General features: G+C 40.8%; 1 protein-coding gene across 34 annotated transcripts in view; it reads right to left on the bottom strand.

Annotated features, from left to right (window-relative positions):
* NIPA2 (NIPA magnesium transporter 2) overlaps positions 1 to 26,985 on the bottom strand; it is a 56,193-nt gene that overhangs the window by 22,243 nt on the left and 6,965 nt on the right. For 24 of the 34 annotated variants that reach the window (XR_011380682.1, XR_011380684.1, XR_011380681.1 and 21 more), the window contains 4 exons: positions 14,054 to 14,285; positions 11,218 to 11,274; positions 2,916 to 3,006; positions 506 to 666 (listed from right to left, as the gene is read on the bottom strand). Coding sequence is in view for 27 of the 34 variants with exons in the window: in XM_008269745.4 (XP_008267967.1) it covers positions 506 to 666; positions 2,916 to 3,006; positions 11,218 to 11,274; positions 14,054 to 14,192 (448 nt within the window). In the remaining 7 variants the exon portion in view is untranslated. Of the gene's footprint in view, positions 1 to 505; positions 667 to 2,915; positions 3,007 to 11,217; positions 11,275 to 14,053; positions 14,370 to 20,783; positions 20,958 to 26,985 lie in introns of those variants that run through there. The other 10 variants (XR_011380687.1, XM_070053571.1, XM_070053579.1 and 7 more) reach the window with 3 other exon arrangements.

The following is a 26,985-nucleotide window of genomic DNA, read 5'->3' as shown; positions in this document are numbered from 1 at the left end:
CTCACTCTGTCGCTTTGCCTTTCAAATAAAAAAATCCTTTTAAGAGAAAAAAATGCAAGATACACCTTAGGAAAACCAGAAGGCAGAGCAAAAAGGAAAAAAAAATCCAGAAAAATCAATGATCTACCTCAAGAGGTGCAATCAACAATGTGTAAGAATTTCACAAAGAATAAGGGAAAGAATATCAAAGGAGTAATTCAATTCAGTTCCCCTGAAAAAAGACATGAATACACAACTTAAAAAGACTCACCAATACCTAGCACAATAGATAAAAATCGACTCTTATCTAGACATGTCACTGGGAAATTTCAGGCTCCAAAGGTAGACAGTACCTGAAGTAGTTAGCAATGTAAGCATGTTATTTAGAAATACAGAGCTAGAGGTTGGGGGATGAGGAACATGTGCTCATCATAAGCTATGTATAAAAATTTAATCAAAATTTTGATTAAACATAAAAATAAAAAGTAAAATACAGTTAATACCAATAACGCTTTTTTATTCTTACCTGGATCACCTAGTTTGTGAGACATTTCATTTAAAGTCTCAATCTCCTCCTCTTTTGGAGCATGAATGACCATAACTGTAGATCCTAGAATACTTAGCAAACATCCAATTTTCCCATGAAGATTAAGTCTTTCATTTAGAAAGTATGAAGAAAGAATGGCACTAAAATGGGAAGAAACAAGGTTGGGAACTTTAAAATAACCAGCTATTTTTCTTATTTTTAAATATCAAAACTCACAATTTACATTATTGAACTTACACTGTGAGCTTATGAGAATTCTGATTTTCGACCAAAGTAAAAAAAAGTAACATTCAATCTTAAAAAAATTACCTGCTTCACTCATTTACTAAACCTAAATTTACAATGGAAAAAAGCTATAGTGTGTACAAATTTATATCCTAATTAATCATATGCATAGATGTGGGCATTTAGCTCAGCAAAAAATACACAACAATTAAGAGGCTTGCATCCCACATCAGAGAACAGGGTTGATTCCCAGCTCCAGCTCCTGGGAGGCAGCAGTGATGGCTTATTTGGGCTGCTGCCACCAAGGCCTGCACTGAATTCCTAGTTCTTAGCTTTGGCCTAGACCCAGCCCCACCACTGTAGGCATTTGGGAAGTAAACCAATGGGCAGAGAAAAAGCACATTAGCTTTTTCTCTGCCACTCAAATTAATAAAAAAAAAAATAAAAACTATATTCAAAATGATGTTTAAAGTTTGCTCAGATTTAATGTATTCCTACTGATTAATCTATCCCTCTTAAATGTTCAAAATTATATGAGTTTGCCAATTAAATAATCAGGTTTTAGTAATGTATGGATAGTTTATTAAAACCTAAAAAGAAAAGCTAGTATAAATAATGGTATAATATAAAAAAAAAACTTGGCTGGCACTGTGGCTCACTAGGCTAATCCTCCGCCTGCGGCGCTGGCACACCGGGTTCTAGCCCTGGTTGAGGCGCCGGGTTCTGTCCTGGTTGCTCCTCTTCCAGTCCAGCTCTCTGCTGTGGCCCGGGAAGGCAGTGGAGGATGGCCCAAGTGCTTGGGCCCTGCACCCGCATGGGAGACCAGGAATAAACACCTGACTCCTGGCTTTGGATCTGTGCAGCGTGCCAGCCGTAGCAGCCATTTGGGGAGAGAACCAACGGAAAAGAAGAACTTTCTCTGTGTGTCTCTCTAACTCTGCCTGTCAAATAAATAAATAAATAAACAAACAAACAAACTGGGGCCGGTGCTGCGGTATAGTGGGTAGAGCTGCTGCTGCAGTGATAGCATCTAATATGGACACTGGTTCAAGACCTGGCTGCTTTGCTTCTGACCCAGCTCCCCACTAATGCATCTGGGAAGGCAGCAGAAGATGGTCCAAGTGCTTGGGTCCCTGCACCAATATGGGAGACCTGGAAGAAGTTCCTGGCTTTGCACTGGCCCAGCTCCAGCTATTATAGCCATTTGAGGAGTGAACCAGCAGATAGAAGATCTCTCTTTCTCTCTCCCTCTCTGTAACTCTGCCTTTCAAATAAATAAATCTTTAAAAAAAAAAAAAAAAAAACTTCTTGGAAAAAAAGATAAAAACACATATTATTTAATCAACTCTGGGAATAGAACCCAAAACCGAGATTCAACATGGATTTAGTTGTTTAGGCTAATCATTAAAATAAGAGAAATCCCCCTGTTTTAGACTGCTCATGTAAAACAAGATCCTTAGGCCAGTCTTCAGAAGCATATAGTCCTGACTCAGTTGATGACTTCCTGTAGCAGACATAGAAACTTACTCATCTTTACCATGACCTATCAAAGTATACATGTGTTAAAAGGTATATGCTGGGACAAATACAACTGGAAATTTAAAACACTGAAATCAAAGTAGAACCAGCGCATCCCTGAATAGCAAGATAAAGTATAAAATTAACTTTATTCCACAAATCACCTTTTTAGAACCACTACAAAGTATAAAAAATGTCCTGAAGGGTCCAGCACTGTGGTGTAGTGGGTAAAGCCACTGCCTGCAGTGCTGGCATCCCATATGGGTGCCAGTTTGAGTCCTGGCTGCTCCTCTTACAATCCAGCTCTCTGCTATGGCCTGGGAAAGCAGTACAAGATGGCCCAAGTCCTTGGGCCCCTGCACCCACGTGGGAGACTCAGAAGAAGCTCCTGGCTTCGGATTGGCACAGCTCCCGCTATTGCGGCCAGTTGAAGAGTGAACCAGCACATGGAAGACTTCTCTCGCTCTCTGCCTCTCCTTCTCTGTGTAACTTTGGCTTTCAAATAAATAAATAAATAAATCTTAAAAAAAAATTCCTTAAGGTTGCCACTATAGGTATGCCAAACTCATGTAATTAGATATCACTGAGTATTTTACAGACTAAAACACTGACTACTGGTTCTGCATGTAAAATGCAGTGTCCTTACCTTACGAGGACGCTGAGAGCTCCTAGCGGAGTCACTAGCGTGGCTGGTGCAAATGCATAAGCAGCAAAGTTGGCCACCTCCCCAGCTCCCACTTAAAAGAGATGAACAAAAGAAAAACTCAGATAGGAATATATGTACTCAATTTGGAAATGTCTGTATTTTACCATGATATAAATAATGGTATAACATAAATATGCAACATCTATTTATTACTTCAACTGTATCCCGTAACTTTCATATTTTCTCCCACCTATTAATGTTATTGTTCTGTAAATTACCAACATTAGAATAGAGTCCAATTAAATTAGAAACAAATCTATAATTTTAATGGAAGAATTCTAGTTCATTACATAAAAATGTTTCAATACAAACTTTAAATATTTGTATCCTACAACAAGCATAAATCAATTAAAAGCAGCCAATACTGATATAAAGGTATTTCTCCTAAGCCTCTGTCACTGACTCCTCTTTTTAAAAATCCAATTCATACAGTATACTAAATCTGAAGCTAGGATCAGGAAATATGAGAATAATTCAAAAAGTTTGTGGAAAAATAAAAATTGTGATGCAATAATTTTTGAAATCCTTGCAGATATTTCATAATACATATTTTCTATGAACTTTTGGAAGACTCCTTGTATAGCAAGGAGCAAAACAAAGATCTTGCTCCATAAAACTTACATTTTAGTGAGAGACAAACAATACATGTGTCAAATGGCTCATTTTTCTATGAAGAAAACAGCTAGGGAAAAATGGAGTTTTACTTTCTGTTGTGTTGTGGCTCTCTGATAAGAGAAACTTTGAACAGTCTGAAATAAAGTTTATATCACATCTCTATCAGAGGATAACACATTCCAAACAAGGGAACAGCAAGTATAAAAACCCCTGACTGAAGAAAATGTTTGGCATGTCTGACAACCAAAGCCAGTGTGGTTCCAGCAAGGTCAACAAGGGGAGGGTGGTCAGTGAGTTGGAAGAAGCCAGGGCCACATCACAGAAGGCCCTGGTGAATCTCACTAGGGGTTTTATCTGAGTTGAAAAACCACTGGGGAATCCCATGCAGAGGGAAGGGCATGATCTCATAGAAGGATCCATCTGGGCCACTGTATTTTCAAAATAGTTATACCAGATTTCACTTAGCAGTATACAACGGTGCCCCTGGTCTCATTCTTTATGATACCTGGTATCACCAGACTTAAAAATCTACTCATCTGTTAGGTCATCCTACTATGCTTTAAATTTGCATTCATATTTTTATTTGTTTACTGGCTAAGTGAAATCTTTCGGGGGAGGAGCTACTCAAGTTTAACTCCTATATATAAGCTTTTTCTCTTATTAAGGCAATTCTCCATATATCTTGGGCATGAGATTTTGATTAAGCCCATTCCAATTATTTTTTTTCACACTCTGCATTGTCCTTTCATTCTCTTAATAACCTCTTTTCATCAAAGTAAATTCTTAATTTAAATGTCAAATGAAGTATTTTCCTTTATAATTACTGCTTCAAAACTTATTTGAGAAATCTTTTAAGCTCTTTATCTTCTAAATTCTTTAGTGTTTTGCCTTTCCCATTTAGGCCTAATGACCTTAAGTTGACATTTATTTACGAAATGAAGTAGGAATTGATTTTATTCTTTCCTGTGGATTGTTACAGGAAGTATATCTACTTCCCAGACTTAACATTTTCTCCAGTTTTTTGATTTTCTTTTAAATGTGATTTCTGCTAATTATTTTTATGAAATTTCAAGCATATGACATCTGACTCCTATTTGTAAAAATATGCAGACTTGAAATAAGAATACTCTTACTTAACCACAAAACTACATCACATCTAACAAAAATGCCAATAAATCTCTAATATCATTTAATAATTCATATTCAGAACCCTTCTTTAATTCCTAAAATGTCTTCTCTGGATGTTTTGTTCCAACTAGAATTCAATCAAGGAATTTGCCATCTGCCAATCCTGACCCTGGGAGGCAGCAGTGAGGTTCAAGTGGTTGGGTTCTTGCCACTCATATGAAACCTAGATTGAATTACTGGCTCCTAGCATAGACAACCCCCAAACCCACCACATTCCATTCCCAGGCCGTAGCTGGCACCTGGGGAGAGAATCAGCAGATGGAAGTCTTTCTTTCAAATAATTTTTTTAACAAAATTAAGGAATTAGGCTGCAGTGTCTCCAATTCCTCCTTATCTAGGATAATCTACCATTCCTATTTATCCATAATACAAACTGAACAAAAAGGAGGCAAAAAAGGCTTGAAGAAATTCTCAAATGTCTGGACTTTATCTGATGACTTCTATTTTCTTATGTATAATCTGTGCAATCTATGTTAAGTTCTTCCCATCTTAAAAAATCTGTTATTCTTTGCTCAATTAATTAGGAAGTTACACAGTTTTCTGAACGCTCTAGAAATTACGCTTCCTTGTCAAGTTTAAGATTAATGTTTACCTTTACTCTTCCAGACAATCTCAGAACCTTAGAACCCTTTAACCCATTTCCCCCTTCCAATTTATGTTACTGTTGTGTATTTTCACTTATATGTATGGATACTCTAAGTCCATGAGCTATTTTTATTTTTAGTATTTTTATTGGCTGGCATCTACTCAGATGCATTTGTATACTCACCACTCTCACGTCCTCTACCTCTGAACTTCCATGTAGACTAATCTCTTTCTGCTTTGCAAAGTATAGTAATTATCAGTTTTAAATTGTCCAAACATGTTGATTTAATTTTATTCTTACTGCATATTTTCATTGAGTAGAAAACTCTACGGCAGTTACTTTTCCAATACTTTGAAGCTCTATTTCCAACTCTTTTCTACTTCCAATGTTGTCGAAAAACTCAAGCTGTCAATTTGCTACCTTCTGAAGTACTGTTTCACAAAAAATTTAATTTGAGAGGCAGAAAGAAACAGACAGAGACAGATAATACTCCCAGCCACTGATTCACATCCCAAAAGCCTGCAACAGCTGGGACTGGGCCAGGCCAAATTCAGGAGTTGGGAACTCAGTGGTTCTCACATGGTTGGCAGGGATCAGATTACTTGAGCCATCACTTGCTGCCTCACAGGGTACAAATCAGTAAGAAGCTAGAGCCAGGAGCAGAGCCAGAACTCGAACCCTGGCACCCCAATATTGGGGTGAGGGTGTCCCAAGTGTATCTTAACTGCTATGCCAAATGCCTACTCCTTTTTCTATGACCGTTTTCAAGATAACACTATTGGAGCTGGTGCTGTGGCAAAGGTTAAGTCTCCACCTGCAGTGCCAGCATCCCATATGGGTGCTGGTTCGAGTCCCAGCTACTCCATTTCCAATCCAGCTTCCTGTTAATACACCTAGAAAAGCAGCAGATGATGGCCCAAGTGCTTGGGCCCCTGCACCCAGGTAGCAGACCTGGAAGCAGCTTCTGGCTCCTGGCTTCGGCCTAGCCCAGCCCCAGCTCTTCAGGCCATTTAGGGAGTGAACCAGCAGATGCAAGATTGATCTTTCTCTCCTTCTACCTCGGCCTTTCAAACAAATTTATAAAATCTTAAAAAAAAAAAAAAAAAAAAAAAAAAAGAATAAATAGGGGCCAGTGCTCTGGTGTAGAAGGTTAAGCCTCCACCTGCAGTAACAGCATCCATATGGAAGCTGGTTTGAGCCCCGGCTGCTCCACTTCCAATTCGGCTCTCTGCTGTGGTCTGGGAAGGCAGTGGGAGATGGCCCAAGTACTTGGGCCCCTGCATCCATGTGGGAGTCCCAGAGGAAGCTCCCGGCTTCAGATCAGCTCAGTTCCAGCCATTGCACCCACTGGGAGAGTGAACCAGCCGATGGAAGACCTCTCTCTGCCTCTGGCTGTCTGTAACTCTGCCTTTCAAATAAATAAATCTTTAATAAAATAAAATATAAAACAGATACTCTGTCTTTCGGTTTTCTTAAGTTTTTTGTTTAATATTTATTTATTTGAAAGTCAGAGTCAGAGAATGATTTTCCATCCATTGGTTCATTCCCCATATGGCCACAATGGCCATATCATGGGAAAATTCTCAGCCATTTTCTCTTCAATGGCCAGGCTGAAGCAAGGAGCTTCTACCAGATTTCTGATGTGGGTGTCAGAGGTCCAAAGACTTGGTCATCTTTTGTTGCTTTTCCCAGGCCATTAGCAAGGAGTTGGACCAGAAGTGGAGCACAAACCGGGGTCCATAAGGGATGCCAGTGTTGCAGGTAGCAGATTAACCTGCTACACCACAATGCCAGCCCCTGGTTTTCCTAAGTTTTACTATGATGTGTTTAGGTCCAGTTTTCAGATTTTGTATAGGTCTTGTTGGGCTTCTTGAATGTAAGTCTTGATAACTTTGATCATGGGACAATTCTCAGCCATTTTCTCTTCAAACATTTCTTCTCCATTCTTTGTCCTATATTCTCAGACTCCAATTATTCACTGAATTCTTTAAGTTCCATAACTTTTTTTTTTTTTTTTTTTTTTAAATTTTTATTTTTGACAGGCAGAGTGGACAGTGAGAGAGAGAGACAGAGAGAGAAAGGTCTTCCTTTGCCGTTGGTTCACCCTCCAATGGCCGCCGCTGCAGCCGGCGCACCGCGCTGATCCGATGGCAGGAGCCAGGATCCAGGTGCTTTTCCTGGTCTCCCATGGGGTGCAGGGCCCAAGCACCTGGGCCATCCTCCACTGCACTCCCTGGCCATAGCAGAGAGCTGGCCTGGAAGAGGGGCAACCGGGACAGAATCCGGCGCCCCAACCGGGACTAGAACCCGGTGTGCCGGCGCCGCAAGGTGGAGGATTAGCCTATTGAGCCACGGCGCCGGCCCTTTTTTTTTTTTTTTTTGACAGGCAGAGTTAGACAGTGAGTGAGAGAGAGAGAGAGAGAGAGAGAGAGACAGAGAGAAAGGTCTTCCTTTTCTGTTGGTTCTCCCCTCAAATGGCCACTATGGCTGGCGCGCTGCAGACAGCACGCTGCCAATCCAAAGCCAGGAGCCAGGGGCTTCCTCCTGGTCTCCCATGCGGGTGCAGGGCCCAAGCACTTGGACCATACTCCACTGCCTTCCCAGGCCACAGCAGAGAGCTGGACTGGAAGAGGAGCAACTGGGACAGAATCTGGCGCCCCAACTGGGACTAGAATTCAGGGTGCCGGTGCCGCAGGCGGAAGATTAGCCAAGTGAGCTGCAGCGCCAGCCTAAGTTCCATAACCTTCTAATCCATATCTATCCTTTTATATTTGATTGCTTAATTTTAAATAATTTCTTCCAAACTATATCCAGTTCACTAAGTTTCTCTTCAACCACACACAACCTACTGTTAAGCAATTAATTTACTTTTCATTATTGCATTTTTAAAATTCTATAATTTCTTCCTAATTCTTTTATAAATCTGAAATATCACTAGAGTACAGCAGATTGCAATAACCACAATTCTTTTTAGTAAGCACAGTTGTTCAATGGTCATGATACTTCCAGTATCTAGAGAATCTTCAGGTTTCTGTGTTTTGTTTTTGCTAAATTCCCTTTATCTCATATACCTCCTTTTTGGGGGGAATTTTAAAAATTACTTATTGACATAATTTTTACTTTGGTCTGCAAGGTGCCAGAGAGCATTAGCAGCATAGGACCAAGGCTAGAGGTTACCCAGTGCATACAAATGACCAGTTAGTCATGGTCCCTAACTCACTCCAAAGTACAGCCTTTCCAGAGTCCTCAGAGCAGATGGTATTTCTGATTCTTGGCAGCATCAGACTTTGACCCTTGTTAAACCAAAGGTTCACTCTATCTTCCCACCGCCTACTCTAGCATCTGCAATTACCACTAGGGCAGAAGTAACTCCAGCATCCCTCATCTTGACCAGGTAATTCTTCATGGTCATGTTAGCTCTTTGATGCTTTAAGAGGATGATTTCTAAATTTTGTTCAGTTTTTTAATTTATGAATTTAAAAAATTTATTTTGAAAGCCAGAGTTACAGAGATAAAGAAAAGGCCTTCCAGCCACTGGTTCACGCCCCAGATGCAATAGCAACTACTGGGCCAGACTGAAGCCAGGGGCTTCAGCAGAGTCGCACACCTGAGTGGCAGGGGCCTAAGCACTTGGGCCATCTGCCACTGCTTTTCCCAGGCCATTCACAGGGAGCTGGACAAGACAACCCAGGACCCATATGGGATGCCAGTGTTGCAGGCTGTGGCTTTGCCTGCTATGCCACAATGCCAATTCCTTGTTCAGTTTTTAAAAATTTATGTTTTGGAGGCTGGTGTTGTGGTACAGCAGGTTAAGCCACTGCCTACAACTGCAGCACTCCATATCTGAGTGCTGCTTTGAGTCCTATCTGCCCCCATATCTAATCCAGCTAATGCAACTGGGAAGGCAGTAGGAGATGGCAAAAATACTTGCACTCCTGCCACTCACGTGAGACCTGGACAGAGTTCTTGGCTCAGCCTTAACCATCACAGTCATTTGGATAGTGAACTATCGGAGAGAAGATCTCTCATTCTGTTTCTCCGGCTCTGTCACTCTTTCAGATAAATAAACTGTTAAAAAATAGTAAAGTTTGGCCGGTGCCGAGGCTCACTAGGCTAATCCTCCGCCTTGCGGCGCCGGCACACCGGTTTCTAGTCCCGGTCAGGGCGCCAGATTCTGTCCCAGTTGCCCCTCTTCCAGGCCAGGTCTCTGCTGTGGCCAGGGAGTGCAGTGGAAGATGGCCCAAGTGCTTGGGCCCTGCACCCCATGGGAGACCAGGAGAAGCACCTGGCTCCTGGCTGCGGATCAGCACGATGCGCCGCCGCGGTGGCCATTGGAGGGTGAACCAATGGCAAAGGAAGACTTTTCTCTCTGTCCACTCTGCCTGTCAAAAAAAAAAAAAAAAGTAAAGTTTACATACTTTTTTTTGTTTTTTTGGAAAGACGGAAAGAGCTCTTCCATCTGTTGATTCAATCCCCAAATAGCTGCTTTTACCAGGACTGGGCCAGGTTAAAGCCAGGAGCAAGAACTCAGTATGTCTATCCCACTTGGGAGGCACCTGATATTGTGCATTCTCCCAAGATGCACAGTATCAGGAAGCTGGATCAGAACTGGAGCGGGACTCAAACCAGGAACTCAATGTGGGATGCATACATCTCAAGCAGTATATTAACTGCTGAGCCAAACACCCACTCCTTGTACAGATTTTTAACTTGTTTTCAGTAAGAATGTCGATTCAATCACCTCATCTACCATTATAATGATCCCCAATATTACTTTCTGATATTCAAGTTTTATAAGTTTCAATATTATTTCTCTGAACTTGCTGCCTGATACTTCTTCCCCATCTTCATTCCCTTACTGCTATATTTGTTTTTAATGCTTGGGATTTCAATAACCTAGTGCTATTAACAAAGCACCCCAAAATTGGCAGTTTAAAAGAACAGTAACTGTTTACTCTCATGGTTTCTCTTGGTCCTGTTAGTCAAGACTTTAGGAGTCAGCAAGTACTTTTCATTCAGGATCTTTTAAGACAGCAGTCAAGATTTCAGTTGAGGCTGCAGGTATGGGAAAGCTGGACTGGAGCTGGAGGACTCCAATCCGAGGTGACACACTCAGATGACTGCCTTCCTCACATCTCGTACTCAAATATTCTTTTCAGTGAGGCTTGCCCTGGCCCCCATTCTAAAATTTTAAACCAATCTCTTCCAATTTTACATTTCCCTTCTCATTTTTACTCCTCCTTCTTAGCATTTGGTACTACTCACACACACATTTATCTTGTTTATTGTTTGTCTCCCATCAAGAATATAAGCTTCATGTGGGTAGAAATTTTTCATATTTTCCTCAATCTAGTGTCTCCAGCACCTAGAATGATGCCTAGCATATGAAAGAGATCAACAAATACTTGTTGAATGAACAGTCAAGAATCAATATCTTAAGGATAATATTTTTCATGTATTTTGTTAAAGAAAACCAATTAAATAAGCGTGGGCAGTAGTCTTACAAAGTACATACCTTCTTTTCAATTTGGAATGACAACCAATGGAAGGGGAAAACTACAAACAGCATTTCTTATGAACTTTCACTTTCAAAATTACTTTCTAAAATTCAGAATTTTTAACAATACACAGGTAAACCAAACATGTTTTAATCAGATGGGTAAAAAAATCTTATCATTCAAATAAAATAAGCTATTAAATTGCAAAATGAGTTATATAGGCTATTATATATTTTGAATTTTGATCTTTAAAAAACAAGATTCAAAGTTTTAAAATTTCCAAGTAATATGAGTAATAGTATATGCAAGTATTTTTGTATTTGTAATATTTTCTTAAAATGTTTTCTATACATACTTGACAGCAGTCCAGCCCACCACAACCATTCTTTAAGATATGCATGGCCACCTTGACCTGTGAATAAAAAAATGCTTATTTATTTGAAATATTACCATGCTTTTGTTTAAACACTAGTATGAACACTATTAGTAATAGCAGACTTAAAAATATCTAATTACTACTGCTTTAAAAAAAAAGATTTATTTATTTATTTGAAAGTCAGAGTTACACAAAGAGAGAAGGAGAGGCAGAGGCAGAGGCAGAGAGGTCTTCCATCCACTGGATCACTCCCCAATTGGACACAATGGCCTGAGCTGCGCTGATCCGAAGCCAGGAGCCTCTTCCCTGCCTCCCATGTGGGTGCAGCGATCCAAGGACTTGGGCCGCCATCTTCTACTGCTTTCCCAGGCCATAGCAGAGAGCTGGATCAAAAATGCAGCAGCTAGGACTCAAACCAGCACCCATATGGGATGCTGGCACTGCAGGAAGCGACTTTACTTGCTATGCCACAGCACCGGCCCCAACATTTTTTAAAAAATACATTTATTGGAAAGGCACAGTCAGAAAGAGAGAAAAAGAGAGATATCCATCTGTTTTATTCACTCTACAATAGCTAGGATTGTGCCAGGCCAAAGTACTTTTAATAAAGGTTTAAATAAAGGTTTCTGGATAATTATAAATGGGAATGTTGAGATAATATTTTTATGATTACCTTAGAAAAGGGGATGTTAAGACCATGAGAATGTTAAAAAAATGTTCATGTCTATCCTATACTCCTGATTGAGGAACTAAATCAATCCTTATATTCAACTCATACTTCCTTCTTTAGTTTTGTGGACTCAGCTTAAATGAACTAATCGGAAACTGGATAGGCCATTTAGGTGTGAATGACCCCACTTATGGTATAGTAACTGTGGAGATTGCGGTCCTATTCTGACCAGACACTATGCTGACCAGCACTGCCAGAACACAAACCCTTTTGCCTTGGCTTTCCTTTGGATAAACTAACAAGGTCAGGAAACAATCAGTACTTAACCACTGGTCAGTACTTAACCAAGGTCAGGAAACAATCAGTACTTAACCACCGCCCAAAAGAAAAAGCTAAAGTGAATGAATCCTTTACAACTGTGTCCATCACAAGTAACAACATTATCTGCCTTAGGACCAAGGATAAGGGACTGAGATAGCAAACAGGAGATTCAGCACTTTCTTCTTTGTCCATTAAATCCCAATAGAGGCTATTGTTTTATGTTTTGAAGATTGTTGATTAGGTTTGGCTATAAAGTTGGCACAAGAAAGATAGAGGTGATTTTTTTTTTATTGCCAAAGCAGGTCTACTTGAGGTCCAATTCAAGTCTAGAACTGCAGCAAAGATAGAAAGATACGAATATGACATGGGACCAATAATGCTGGAAGCTATCATTAACATCCTCAGATTGAGGCGTCAAGGTGAAGTTCAGGGGGTAGCACTATGGTATAGTAGGTTAAGCCTCTATGTGTGGCACCAGCATCTCATATGGGTGCCAGTACAAGTCCCAACTGCTCCACTTCCAATCCAGCTCCCTGCTAGTACCTGGGAAAACAGTGGAAGATGGCCCAAATACCTGGGCTCCTGCACACTCATGGGAGACCCAGAGAGGAGTCCAGGCTCCTGGCTTCAGATTGGCTCAGCTCCAGCCTTTGCAGTCATCTATTAGCCCAAAGATGGAAGACCTGTCTGTCTGTAACTCTTTCAAATAAATAAATCTCAAAATGGGGTTCAATCACACAAAGGATCCCCCAGATTTTGTGACCTGTTGGCAGTTTTCAAGGAAACCTGCATTAGAAATTTATTTAAAATGAGTATTCTTCAAGCCACAGAAGCCCTCCTTTCTTTCTTGCCAATTTGACATTAGAAAAAATGTCTATGGTAAAAGTCAAAACTTGCACTATCATTGACAAAGGACCTCAGTCTTCAGTAAGATTCTGCTTCATGAATCTTTATTTTCTTCTCTGGAGATATATAGAAATTTAAAGTAAAGGCTGAGGGGCTAATGCTGTGGCACAACGGGTTAAAGCTCTAGCCTGTAGCATCGGCATATGAGCCTGGCTGCTCCACTTCCAATCCAGCTCTCTGCTAATGATCTTAGGAAGGCAGCAGAGGATGGCCAGGGTATGTGGACCCTTGTACTCACATGGGAGACCTGGAAGAAGTTCCTGGCTTCAGACAGGCTCAGTTCCAGCTGTTACAGCCATTTGGGGAGTGAACCAGCAGACAAAAGGCCTCTCTCTTTGTGTCTATACCTTTCTCTATATAACTCTTTCAAACAAATAAAATAAACCTTTAAAAAAAAAAAAAGGCTGGATGCAAATTTTTCTTAAAGAGTTTTTATTTATTTGAGAGGCAGAGTTACAGACAATAAAAGGGAGAGACAGAAAGAAAGGTCTTCCACGCGGGTGCAGGGGCCCAAGGACTTAGGCCACCCTCCACCGCATTCCCAGGCCATAGCAGAGAGCTGGATGGGAAGAGCAGCCAGGACTAGAACCAGCGCCCATATGGGATGCTGGCACCCCAGGTGGAGGATCAACCCACTGCGCCACAGCACCAGCTCCTGGATGCAAATTTGGCATCAGTTCTTGCTACAACTCTGAAAATAACTGCAGGATGGGCAGTTAACTAATTTAGACACTTCACTTTTTTTTTTTCCTCATTACAAAATTGATACTTGATTCTCTATCCACATTTAGAACTACTGAACAGTTCACAGATTTGATATACTCAGTAGGAATAAAGGCATGACCTTCTATGGCACAAGAACATAAGTAAGTAAGTACACCCTGATATCATTTCAAAGTCTCACAGGACACAACCCACCTGCTCTCATGGAACCTTTTCTGGCAAGTCGCAGAAGTCCTTTTTTTTTCAAAATGAAACTCCCTCCAATGAAAATACTGGAGCTCATAGCCAATCCCAGACCAATATAAAAGTCATATTTTCCACGCCCTGGGCTCATTTCGTTTGTTACTTAAGAAATTCCTGTGAATTACATTGATCACAGAAGGGAGAAACTGCTGGTGCTGGAGGCAGGATGATGCAGTTTTCAAATCTAAACAAAAAAAAAAAAAAAAGGAATTGAGATTTTCATGAAATGATTATAATCACTCATACGATTCAAAACTTTACTTCATTTCTATTCTCAAAAAGGAAAAATATTTTTGAAATTTTTATTAATATAAAGAGAACAGATTTTATGCATTCCTTAAGTACAGTTCCAAGAAGACATTTCCTTCACCCTCCAGCTCCCTTCCCAAACCCCTTCCTGTTCCCTCTCTTCATCAGTTTTTGCAAACACATAATTTTAATCCACCCTATATTAACAGGCTTAATTTGCCACTAATCATAATATTCAACAAGTAAAAAGTAGGAAGACCACAATTCTTCCACAGAAGTATAAACAAGGGCTAAAAATGATAATCATATGCCAAAGTGAACATTTCATCCCTGTATTTTTTTTTTTTTTTTTTTTTGGTATTCCCTATTGACCATCTCATATCACAGAAAACATGGTATCTGAGACTGGCTTATTTCATGAAGTATACTGGTTTCCAGTTGCATCCATTTTATTCTAATAGACAGTATTTCATTCTTTTTCATGGCTGAGTAGTATTCCATTGTGTATTTATGCTACATTTTCTTTATCTGGTCGTCAGTTGATAGACATCTGGGTTGATTCTTTATCTCAGCTATTGTGAATTGAGCTGCAATAAACATGGGGGTACAAATAACACTTTCATATGCTGATTTCATTTCCTGTGAATAAATTCCCAGGAGTACAGTGGCTCAGTCACATGGTAGATCTATTTTCATATCTCTGAAGAGTCTCCATAGTGTCTTCTATAATGGTTATACTAGTTTACATGCCTACCAAGGATTAGGGAGTCAGTGCTGTGGCATAACGGATAGAGCTGCCACCTGAGGTGCCAGCATCCCATATGGGTACCGGTTTGAGTCCCAACTGTTCCACTTTTGATCCAGCTCTCTGCTATGGCCTGGCAGAAGAAGATGGCCCAAGTCCTTGGGCCCCTACACCTGCATGGAAGATCTGAAAGAAGTTCCCGGCTTCTGACTTTGCATCAGCCCAGCTCTGACTGCTGTGGCCATTTTGGGGAGTGAACCAGCTTCAGATCAGTTCAGCTCTGGCCGTAATGCCCATTTAGAGAGTGCACCAATAGATGGAAGACATCTCTCTCTCTCTCTCTCTCTTTGCTGCTCCGTAACTCTGCCTTTCAAATATTACACAGAGAAAGAAGGAAACATAGAGGGATAGAGGTCTTCTATCTGCTGGTTCATTCCCCAATTGGCTGCCACAATGGCCCAAGCTGCACCGACCCAAAGTCAGGAGCCAGGAGCTTCCTCCAGGTCTTCCCACGCAGGTACAGGGGCCCAAAGATTTGGGCCATCTTCTACTGCTTTCCCAGGCCATAGCAGAGAGCTGGATCGAAAGTGGAGCAAGCCAGGACCCAAAGTGGCACCCATATGGAATGTCAGCACTGCAGGCGGCGGCTTTACCCACTTCGCCACATAACCGGCCCTGTCAAATAAATAAATCTTTAAAAACAAACAAAAAAATGCTCCTCACCAGCATTTATTGTTTTTGGATTTGTGGATTATAGTCATTCTAATTGGGGTGAGGTGAAACCTCATTAAGGTTTGTATTTGCAGGAAAAATATTTTATTACTGCTTATTAGCAATGTATCTATTATAACTGAAATTTAACACCAACCTAATATTTCTTTTTAAGAGAAGGGATCATGATCTAAAACCGTTTAAATAAATGTAATTAATTCTGGTTTAAATTAAAAAAAATCCAATCTGAGCCAATACATCAAAGGACAAAAACTTAACTGATATGAAAATATATCCAACAAATAATTTTTAGAAATATATATTTGGGCCGGCGCCGCGGCTCACTAGGCTAATCCTCCGCCTAGCGGCGCCGGCACACCGGGTTCTAGTCCCGGTTGGGGCGCCGGATTCTGTCCCGGTTGCCCCTCTTCCAGGCCAGCCCTCTGCTGTGGCCCGGGAGTGCAGTGGAGGATGGCCCAGGTGCTTGGGCCCTGCACCCCATGGGAGACCAGGAAAAGCACCTGGCTCCTGGCTCCTGCCATCGGATCAGCGCGGTGCGCCGGCCGCAGCGCGCCAGCCGCGGCGGCCATTGGAGGGTGAACCAACGGCAAAGGAAGACCTTTCTCTCTGTCTCTCTCTCTCACTGTCCACTCTGCCTGTCAAAAAAAATAAAAATTAAAAAAAAAAAAAAAGAAAGAAATATATATTTATTTGAAAGAGTTACAGAGGTAGAGACAGAAAGAGATCTTCTATCTGCTGGTTCACTCCCTAAATGGCCAAAACGGCTGGAGTTGAGCCAATCAAAAGCCAGGAGCCAGGAGCTTCTTCCAGGTCTCCAATGTTGGTGCAGGGACCCAAGGACTTGGGCCATCTTCCATTGCTTTCCTAAGCCACAGCAGGGAGCTGGATTGGAAGTGGAGCAGCCAGGACCTGAACTGGTGCCCATATGGGATGCCAGTGCTACAAGCTGGAGCTTTCATCCACTGCCCCACAGCACCAGCCCCTCTAACAAATATATTTAAGTTTTATAAATATGTCTTTTTTGAATAATTTATAAAACTCAAAATTTTCCCACAGGTTTTCTTCTTAAAAATAAATATGGGGGCCAGCATTGTGATGTAGTGGGATAAACCAGTGCCTGCAAAAATGGCATCCCAGATTGGTGCAGGTTCAAGTCCTGGCTGGTACACTTCTGATCCAGCTCCCTGCTGATGTGTTTGGGAAAGCAATGGAAGATGGCCCCCAAGTCCCTGGGCCCCTGCACCCACATGGGAGACCCAGATGGAGTTCTTGGCTCTTGGGTTAGGCCTGGCCTACTGTGTCCATTCATGGAGTGAACTCTTTCAAATAAAATAAATCTTTTTAAATATATATACATAAATAAATACATCTGGACAGAAATATATGGGGATTTATTTAGCCTATTTAGTGATGGGTTGAGAGATGGCAGATTTCATGTTATTTTGTTAGCAGAGGAGGACAATCCTAGGAGGAAAATGTCTGTCAGGGTACAGTACAGTAGACTTTAGAGAACATGAGGACCATGGCACCTAGAGGACTCAGTCCACAAGAAAAGATGGATAATAGAAGCTTACCAAAGACTACAAAATATTTTTTCAAATGTCCAACTCCTAAATTCTGCTGATAACTGAACTAAAGGTAAATACAGAAATCAAAGGAGGAAAAAACAAACAGTATTTAGCAACAAGGTATACAACTGGTTACAACTAACTGCCAGCCCAACATTCTAGTATGTCTCAGAATTATTAGTCCCACAATTTAACTACTGAGTTCTAGAAATAACCTGCAATTCAGTTCACTCAATATCCTCATTAAGTAGCCAAGTTTTTCATTCTTTGGCCTTTAACCAAAGAAACAACTTTCTATCTACCTAGCCCCCTTATTAGTTTAATGTGTTTACTAACAAAGGTATTTGTCTGATACATTCTGCATATAGTAAGCATATGCTAAGCACTCTGAATAAAATGGTGATAGCTTTTAGTCTTCATTAGTGTGACAAATAAGAAACAGGTAAATAAGAAGTAACAAAGTACTATAATAATAGTAAATAGTATTACTATTACTCCACACAAAACACCAATGTTTTGAACTGCCTATTGAGGTACATTATGATTCCTATACACTTCAATGAGAAGACTTTCTATTCCACTGATTTAGATTTGGCCATCAAGCTGACTCTGGCCAGTGGGAGTTGGGGTGCTAGGAAAGAGGGCCAGTTCTGAGTCTAGACCTAAGAGGCACCTTGTATTCTCTAGTCCCTTTGTCCCCGAATGCCCTGGGTAGCTCACTGATCACAATATGGAGAAAGACACAGAACAGAATTATCCCTACTGTTCCACAAACTGGTGAGCATGATCATAAATGCTTATTCCTATATGACACTGAAATCGCTAACTTATACACATCAAAAGGCTTACTATAGTAATAAAAATTTCCATCAAAATTTTTGGGGAAAAACTGTAGAAAATAGGAATCACAGTTAAAGCTGGGTGATGAGCACAGAGGGGTTCACTGTATTATTCTTGCTACTTCTGTGCATGTCTGAACATTTCCATATTAAGGTTCTATAACACATACTTCAGTGCTTAAGAGATGCAGGGATGCCAATACATAAACCATTATCAAATTCCCAAAATAAAGGTCACCCTACAATCTAGGGCAAAATACTGAAACTTGGATAAAAGATCAGATACTCAAATCAGAAAGGTACCGAGTTTTCTTTTTTTATTTATTTACTCTTTTTTATTATTATTATTTGACAGGTAGAGAGACAGCAAGAGAGAGAGAGAGAGACAAAGAGAAAGGTCTTCCTTCCGTTGGTTCACCCCCTCAATGGCGGCCACAGCCGGTGCTGCGTTGATCTGAAGCCAGGAGCCAGGAGCTTCTTCCTGGTCTCCCATGCGGGTGCAGGGCCCAAGCACTTGGGCCATCCTCCACTGCCTTCCCGGGCCATAGCAGAGAGCTGGACTGGAAAAGGAGCAACCGGAACTAGAACCGGCACCCATATGAGATGCTGGCGCCGCAGGCAGAGGATTAACCAAGTGAACCATGGCGCCGGCTGAGTTTTCTTTTTTTAAAGATGTATTTATTTCAAAGCAAGAGTGACAGAGAGGGAGAGAGATATCTTCTATCCACAAATTCCTCCCCAACTGGCTAGAGCTGGTGAAGGCCAAAGCCACACCTCTTTAGCTCCATCTAGGTCTCCCATGGAGGTCACAGGGCCCAAACACTTGGGCCATCCTCCGCTGCTTTCCCAGGCACATTAGCAAGGAGCTGGGTCAGAAGCAGAGCAGCTGGGACTTGATCCAGCTTGCCAATAAGGTGGGATGCCAGCATTGCAAGCAGCAGCTTATCCCACTGTACCACAATGCCAACCCCAGTGCTGAGTTTTCTAAGTTTCAGTCATATAAAATGTGGTGTTACGTCTACTTGAAACCTTTCTAGAACTGACCTCTCTCATAAGTAATATGGAAAATGTATCTTTAGTCCTCCCTGTGTCCCTCTTTAGGGAAGATAATCCCAGCGAGAAAACTTCTGGGGGGTCCGGTGCTGTGGTACAGTGTGGTGGAATAAGAAGGCCATCCCAAGATGGCCACTGGCAAGCGAACGTCAGTTACTCAGGAATGGCTTTGAAACCCACCTGGCAGCGGAGCCTGCCTGGCAACAGGCTGTGATTGGATGGCTTTGAAACCCACATGGCGGCCGGCGCCGCGGCTCACTAGGCTAATCCTCCGCCTTGCGGCACGGGCACACCGGGTTCTAGTCCCGGTTGCCCCTCTTCCAGGCCAGCTCTCTACTGTGGCCAGGGAGTGCAGTGGAGGATGGCCCAAGCACTTGGGCCCTGCACCCCATGGGAGACCAGGATAAGTACCTGGCTCCTGCCATCGGATCAGCGCGGTGCGCTGGCCGCAGCGGCCATTGGAGGGTGAACCAACGGCAAAGGAAGACCTTTCTCTCTGTCTCTCTCTCTCACTGTCCACTCTGCCTGTCAAACAAACAAACAAACAAAAAAAACCCACATGGTAAAAGGAGCCTGCCTGGCAACAGGCTGTGATTGGTTGGGGCATAGACCGCCCCTTGACCGGATTAGCTGGTCTTGGCTATGTAAGCTGTTGTACTAACTGAAACAAATGAGTCTGCAGGCCGCTTGCCTCAAGCCTGCTTTCACCTGACTCCCGGGGTCAGTGTGGTGACTCCGGGCCTCTTAACCCACTGCAACATTGTTGAGAAATCAACTGCAACAGTACAGTAGGTTAAGTGGCTGCCTGAGAAGCTAGCATCCCATATGGCTGTTGATTCAAGTCCTGGTTGCTCCATTTCCCATCCAGCTCCTTGCTAATGTACCTGGGAAGGCGAAGGATGGGAAAGAGTCCTTGGACCCCTTCATCCATGTGGGAGACCCAGATGAAGCTCCTGGCTTCAGCATGGACCAGCCCTGGCCATTGCCGCCATTTGAAGAGTGAACCAGTGGACGGGACATCTCTATCTCTCCTTCTCTCTAACTCAGCCTTTCAAATAAATAAATCTTTAAAAAAACAAAACAGAACACTTCTAGGTGAGGAGTTTGGCCATCCTGCCTCTAGCTAGGTGTTAGATGAGTCACAACTTTAACAGATACATATAAGAAAAGAAGCTAATCAATCTAAAGTACTGCCTTCTTTATAGTCATCTCAAGTCTCAAACTCTAGCATGCTTCTGGAAAAATTCTAGACAGGAAGAGTCTTCTTGACTGTAACAACCAGTTACAGAGATGAAAACACAAGCAGGAACAAAAGAGGTAAGAAAATTTGGGAAGAAGATGGTTAGGGACAATCATTATTTCTACACATTAGAAGTTAAAACAAATAAAAATGTCTACATTGTTCCTACCACTCCCTGTATGACAAGTCCATCTGTGTTTATGAACCAGTCTTACTCATCGGACTATAAATTCCTGGGCTCCTGAACAATACTTACCTCTTTAGCTTGTACGCCTAGATATGACACTTTCAAAACATGTTTAAATATATATTTAGATGTTACATGTTTATAGATGAATGAAATGCTTCATAACTGGCCCTAAAAAATAAAGGTACCTATTCTTAAGTAGCCATTAAACCATAAAACTACCTCATCATTTAGGTCAGTATCCTAAAATGTAACCAATGTTTTATAGTTTCTAAACATGAAAACTCAAAAATGATCAAAATACACTAGGAAATTAGTAGTACCAGATGAATTAAAAATGCAAGGATAATGGTGGTAGGTCTGGGAAAACAGGAGTAAAACAATCCAGCTATCCAAACACTCAGCCCTCTTGGCAGGTGTGATATTTTATTTTGGTTTTAATCTACAACTCTTGGCTCCTAACTCATTCCTCAAGGCAACCCAAAGAAACTAGAGCTTCTCTTGCCCAAGGTGGGTCAGAAAAACACTAATTTTCTTTCACCTTTCTATCTAGGAACTGACCATAAAGAAATTCTAGGGACCAGTGCTGTGGTATAGTGGATAAAGTTTCAGCTGGTGGCACCAGCACCCCATATGAGTGCAGGTTTGAGTCCTGGCTACTCCACTTCCAATTCAGCTCCCTGCTAATGTGCCTGGTAAATCAGAGAAGGATGACCCATGTCCTTGGGCCCCTGCACTCATGTGGGAGACCTGGTTGGAGTTCCAGGCTCCTGGCTTTGGCCTGGCCTACCCCTGGCTGTTGCAGCCACAGGGGAGTGAACCAGAGGATGGAAGATCTCTCTCCCACTTTCCCTCTCCCTCTATAACTCTGCCTTTCAAATAAATGAATAAAAACCTTTAATAAAAAAATAGTTAGTTGTTCCTAACTTTACCATGACTCATAATATGAATTTTCTCTACAGTTAAGTTTCATGATGCTATATAAAATCTATTTTCTCCTTCCATTTATCATAAAAAATTTCAAACATACTCAAAAAGGATGCAGGGCCCCTGCATCCTTGTGGGAGACCTGGAAGAAGCTCCTGACTCCTGGTTTTGGTCTGTCCCAGCCCTGTCTGTTGCAACACTTGGGGAATGAACCAGCAGACAGAAGATATCTCTCTCTCTCTCTCTCTCTCTCTCTGTCTCTCCCTCTTGTCTCTGTAACTCTGACTTTCAAATACATAAATCTTTTAAAAAAAGGAAAAAAAAAAAGTAGCCCCTGTTGCTGTTACTTACATGTGATCATTTCTTCAATGAACATACCAAGCAGTTATTACATGCTAGGCATTGAGAGAGATAAAGATGATCAAAGATCCTTGTCCTCTAGTACTCCACAACTAACTAACAATCTAAAAATAACCTACTCAAATGTTAAGCACACCTTTAAAGATTCTTAAAATTTCCAGCTTATTTTATCTAAATTTAAAACAACTTAAAATTTCCACAACTGATTTTTCCAATATGGATTTATACTTACAATGTAAATTTTCATTTAATGCAAGCATGTCCTAAATGAAATACACCTCAAAGAAAGTAACATTATGAACTTGGTCTACCCTCTTCTGTAATGTAGAAAGCACAGAATTTAAAGAACAGGGAGAAAAGGACAAGTATTCCAACATCTATGTGGAAAGTCTATTATTAATACTTGTTTTGCCAACAGAACAGTAGGTAACATAATCACCAGATATGAAACTTAAAAAATTCATATAAAATAAAGTACATATACAGCTTTAAACCTGTTACAATACTTTTGATATCTCCATTTCACAAAGGCTTGAAATGATACTTGGCAAGGGCCTATGACAAGGAAACAAGCAGAAATGTTAAGTAGATTGGATTAAGAAGGCGTAGTAGGGAGGGAGCTTACTTTTCTCGTCTAGGAGAAGATAGTTTTAAAAAAGTGGATAGAGTGCAGTCTCAGGGAAGATTGAAGGAGAAAACGGCAGAGGAAACTCCAAGCAAATTAGAGGGACACAGTGGACCTACGTGGAGGGTGTGGATGCACATAACTCAGAACCCCACCAGCCGAAAGCCTCTGCACCAGCTTTGGAGGGTGACGTGAGACCAGACTTCAGTAGCCCAAACCACTGGAGATAAAGCTGCAGGAAGAGCCTGGAGGGAATCCAGCTTGGAGCTCTATAGAGGATAGTGTGCATGCCAAGCTACAGGAGAAAAAAAAAGGAGGGGGCACATTTTTCTCTCCCCAAATACCCTGCAACGGTGTCCTGCAACAAGCCGATAGAGAGCAGGCACCATTTTGGACATGAAATCTTGGAAATGAAGAATTCAATAGAATAAAAACTGTGGTGGAAAGCCTTAACAACAGAACCAGTGAAACAGAAGAAAGAATATCTGACTTAGAAGACAAAGCATTTATACAGTCAGGCCAAATACAAGAAGAAATTAGGTAACTAAAAAACACTGCTGGGAATCTACAGGATACTATCAATGACACAACATTCAGGTTCTAGGAATTCCTGAAGACGTGGAAGACAGAAAGGATTAGAAGGCCTTTTAGTGAAATAACAACAGAAAACTTCCCTAATTTGGAGAAAGAGACATCCAAGTGTATGAAGCACACAGAACTCCTAACAGACATGACCAGAAAAGATCTTCACCATAACACATTGTAATGAAACTCACCAGAGTAAAACATAAATGTGCACAAGAGAAATGCCAGATTACTTTCAGAAGATCTCCAATTAGACTCACAGGGGACTTCTCATCAGAAACCCTACAGGCTAGGAGAGAATGGTGAGATATATTTTAAGTCTACTGTTAACCAAGAATACTGTACCCCGCAAAGCTCTCATTTACGAATGAAGGTGAAAAAAGACCTTCCATATCAAACAGAAATGTAAAGAATCTGTCACCACTAGCCCAGCCTTGCAAAAGATGCTTAAGGATGTGCTTGTACACAGAAACACGGTCATCACTACAAAAGGTAAAGGAAGAAAATCGCCCAGTAGAAGTACAAAGGAAATCCAAAGTAAAAATAGGAATATTTTTAGAAAAATGCAGGGCAAAGTCATCACTTATCAACAGTCACCTTGAATGCAAATGGTCTCAACTCTCCAGTTAAAAGACACAGACTGACTGAATGGATTAAAAAACAAAACCTGTCTATCCACTGCCTACAAGTAACACATCTCACCAACAAAGAAGCATGCATACCAAAAGTGAAATGATGGAAAAAGATATTCCAGGCTAACAGACACACTAAAAAAAGAGTTGGTATAGCCATCCTAATCTCTGATGGAACAGATTTTTAACACAAAAACTGTTAAAAGGGCCAAAGAAAGATACTATGTAATGATTAAGGGGTCAATTCAATGTAACTATTATAAATGTATATGCACCTAATTCTAGTCACCTGGCTATTTAAAAGAATTGTTAAGGGATCTAAAAGGAGACACACACTTTTAGGAGACATACAATAGTATGGGGGACTTCAATACCTGTCAGCAATGGACAGATCAACCAGACAGAAAATTAGCAAGGAAACAACTGAGATAATCGACACTATAGACCAAACAGATCTAACAAATATATACAGAATTTTTCATCCTACAGCCACAGAATACACATTCTTTTCACCAGTACATGAAACTTTCTCTAAGATTGACCACATGCTAGGCCATAAAGCAAGTCTCAGCAAATTCAAAAAATTTGAAATCATACCATGCATTTTCTCAGACCACAATGAAATGAAGCTGGAAATCAGCAACTCAGGAATCTCTAGAACATATGCAAACACATGGAGACTGAATAACATGCTCCTGAATGAACAGTGGGTCAATGAAGAAATCAAAAGAGAAATAAAAAAAAAATCTGGAAACAAATGAATATAATACAATATATCAAAACTTATGGGATAAAGCAAAAGCAGTATTAACAGGAAAGTTTATAGCAACTGGTGCCTACGTCAAGATATTGGAAAGGCACCAAATAAATGAGTTATCAATGCATCTCAAGGATCTAGAAAAACAGCAGCAAACCAAACCCAAAACTAGTAGGAGAAAAGAAATAAATAAACAAAATTGAAACCAAAAGAACAATAAAAAAGGCCGGCGCCGTGGCTCAATAGGCTAATCCTCTGCCTGTGGCGCCAGCACCCCAGGTTCTAGTCCCGGTTGGGGCACCGGATTCTGTCCCGGTTGCCCCTCTTCCAGGCCAGCTCTCTGCTGTGGCCCAGGAGTGCAGTGGAGGATGGCCCAAGTGCTTGGGCCCTGCACCCACATGGGAGAGCAGGAGAAGCACCTGGCTCCTGGCTTAGGATCAGCGTGGTGCGCCGGCTGCAGTGCACCAGCCATGGGGGCCATTGGAGGATGAACCAACGGCAAAAGGAAGACCTTTCTCTCTCTCACTGTCTAACTCTGTCAAAAGAAAAAAAAAAAGAATAAAAAAGACATGCAAAACAAAGAGCTTTTTGGAAAAAATAAATAAAATTGATACACCATCGGCTCAACTAACCAAAAAAAAAAAAAAAAGACCCAAATTACTAAAATTAGAAATGAAAAAGGAAATGTAACAGACACCACAGAAATAAAAAGAATCATCAAAGAGCTGTATGCCAACAAATTAGGAAACCTAGAAGAAATGGATAGATTCCTGAACATATACAACCTACCTAAATTGAGCCATGAAGACACAGAAAACCTAAACAGTCCCATTACCAAGATGGAAACTGAAGCAGTAATAAAGACATTCCCAAAAAAGAGAAGCCGAGGACCAGATGGCTTAACTGCTGAATCCTACCAGACATTTAAAGAACTAACTCCAATTCTTCTCAAGCTATTCAACTGAAAGGAAATTCTTTTTTGATGCCAGTATCACCATAATTCCTAAACCTGAAAAAGATACAACAGAGAAAGAGAACTACAGACCAATTTCCCTGATAAACATAGATGCAAAAGTCTTCAAATAAAATTCTTGCCAATCAAATCCAATTATACATCAGAAAGATCATTCACCCCAACCAAGTGGGATTTATCCCTGGTATGCAGGGATGGTTCAGCATTTGCAAATCAGTGTGATACACCATATTAACAAACTGAAGAACAAAAACCATATGATTATCTCATATGCAGAGGAAGCATTTGATAAAATACAACACCCTTTCATGACAAAAACTCTATGCAAATTGAGTATAGAAGGAGTAATCCTTAACACAATCAAGGTAATTTATGACCAACCCTTGGCCAGTGTCCTATTGAATGGAGAAAAGCTAGAAGCATTCTCACTGAGATCTGGAACCAAACAAGGATGCCCACTCTCACCACTGCTATCCGATACAGTCCTGGAAGTTTTAGCCAGAGCCATTAGGCAAGAAAAAGAAATCAAAGGGATAATGATTCAGAAGGAGTAAGTCAAGCTATCCTTATTTGCAGACGACACGATTCTAAATATAGGGGATCCACAAGACTCCACTAAGAGACTACTGGAACTCATAGAAGAGTTTGGTAAAGTAGTAGGATATAAAATAAATACACAAAAAATCAACACCCTTTGTATACACAATGTCACAGCTGAGAAAGAACTTCTAAGATCAATCCTATTCACAATTGCTACAAAAAAAAAAAAACCACAAATACCTTGGAATAAATTTAACTAAGACTCTCTATGATGAAAATTAAAAAACATTAAAGAAATAGAAGATACAAAAAAAAAGGTAAAATCTTTCACGTTCATGCATTGGAAAAATGAGTATCATGAAAATGTCCATATTTCTGAAAGCAATTTACAGATTAAATGCAATACCAATCAAAATACCGAGACATTTTCTCAGATAAAGAAAAAATGATGCTGAAATTCATATGGAAACAAAGGAGACCCCAAATAGCTAAAGCAATCTTATACAACAAAACGGAGGCATTGCAATACCAGATTTCAAGACATACTACATGACAGTTATAATAAAAACAGCCTGGTACTGGTACAAAAACAGATAGATAAACCAATGGAACAGAAAAGAAACGCCAGAAATCAATCTAAGCATCTACAACCAACTTATATTTGACAAAGCAGCTAAAACCAATCCTTGGAGCACATTTTCGTCAACAAAGGTGCTGGGAAAACATGATTTCCACATGCAGAAGTATTTAGCAGAACCTCTACCTTACACCTTACACAAAAATCTACTCAAAATGGATTAAAGACTTATTAAATCTATGACCTCATACTATTAAATTATTAGAGAACATTGGGGAAACCCTGCAAGACATTT

This window comes from Oryctolagus cuniculus, chromosome 12, assembly GCF_964237555.1.
Source record: "Oryctolagus cuniculus chromosome 12, mOryCun1.1, whole genome shotgun sequence".
NCBI lineage: Eukaryota > Metazoa > Chordata > Mammalia > Lagomorpha > Leporidae > Oryctolagus > Oryctolagus cuniculus.
Note: the sequence above shows the minus strand (reverse complement) of the source record. Positions and strands in the feature narration are given on the sequence as shown.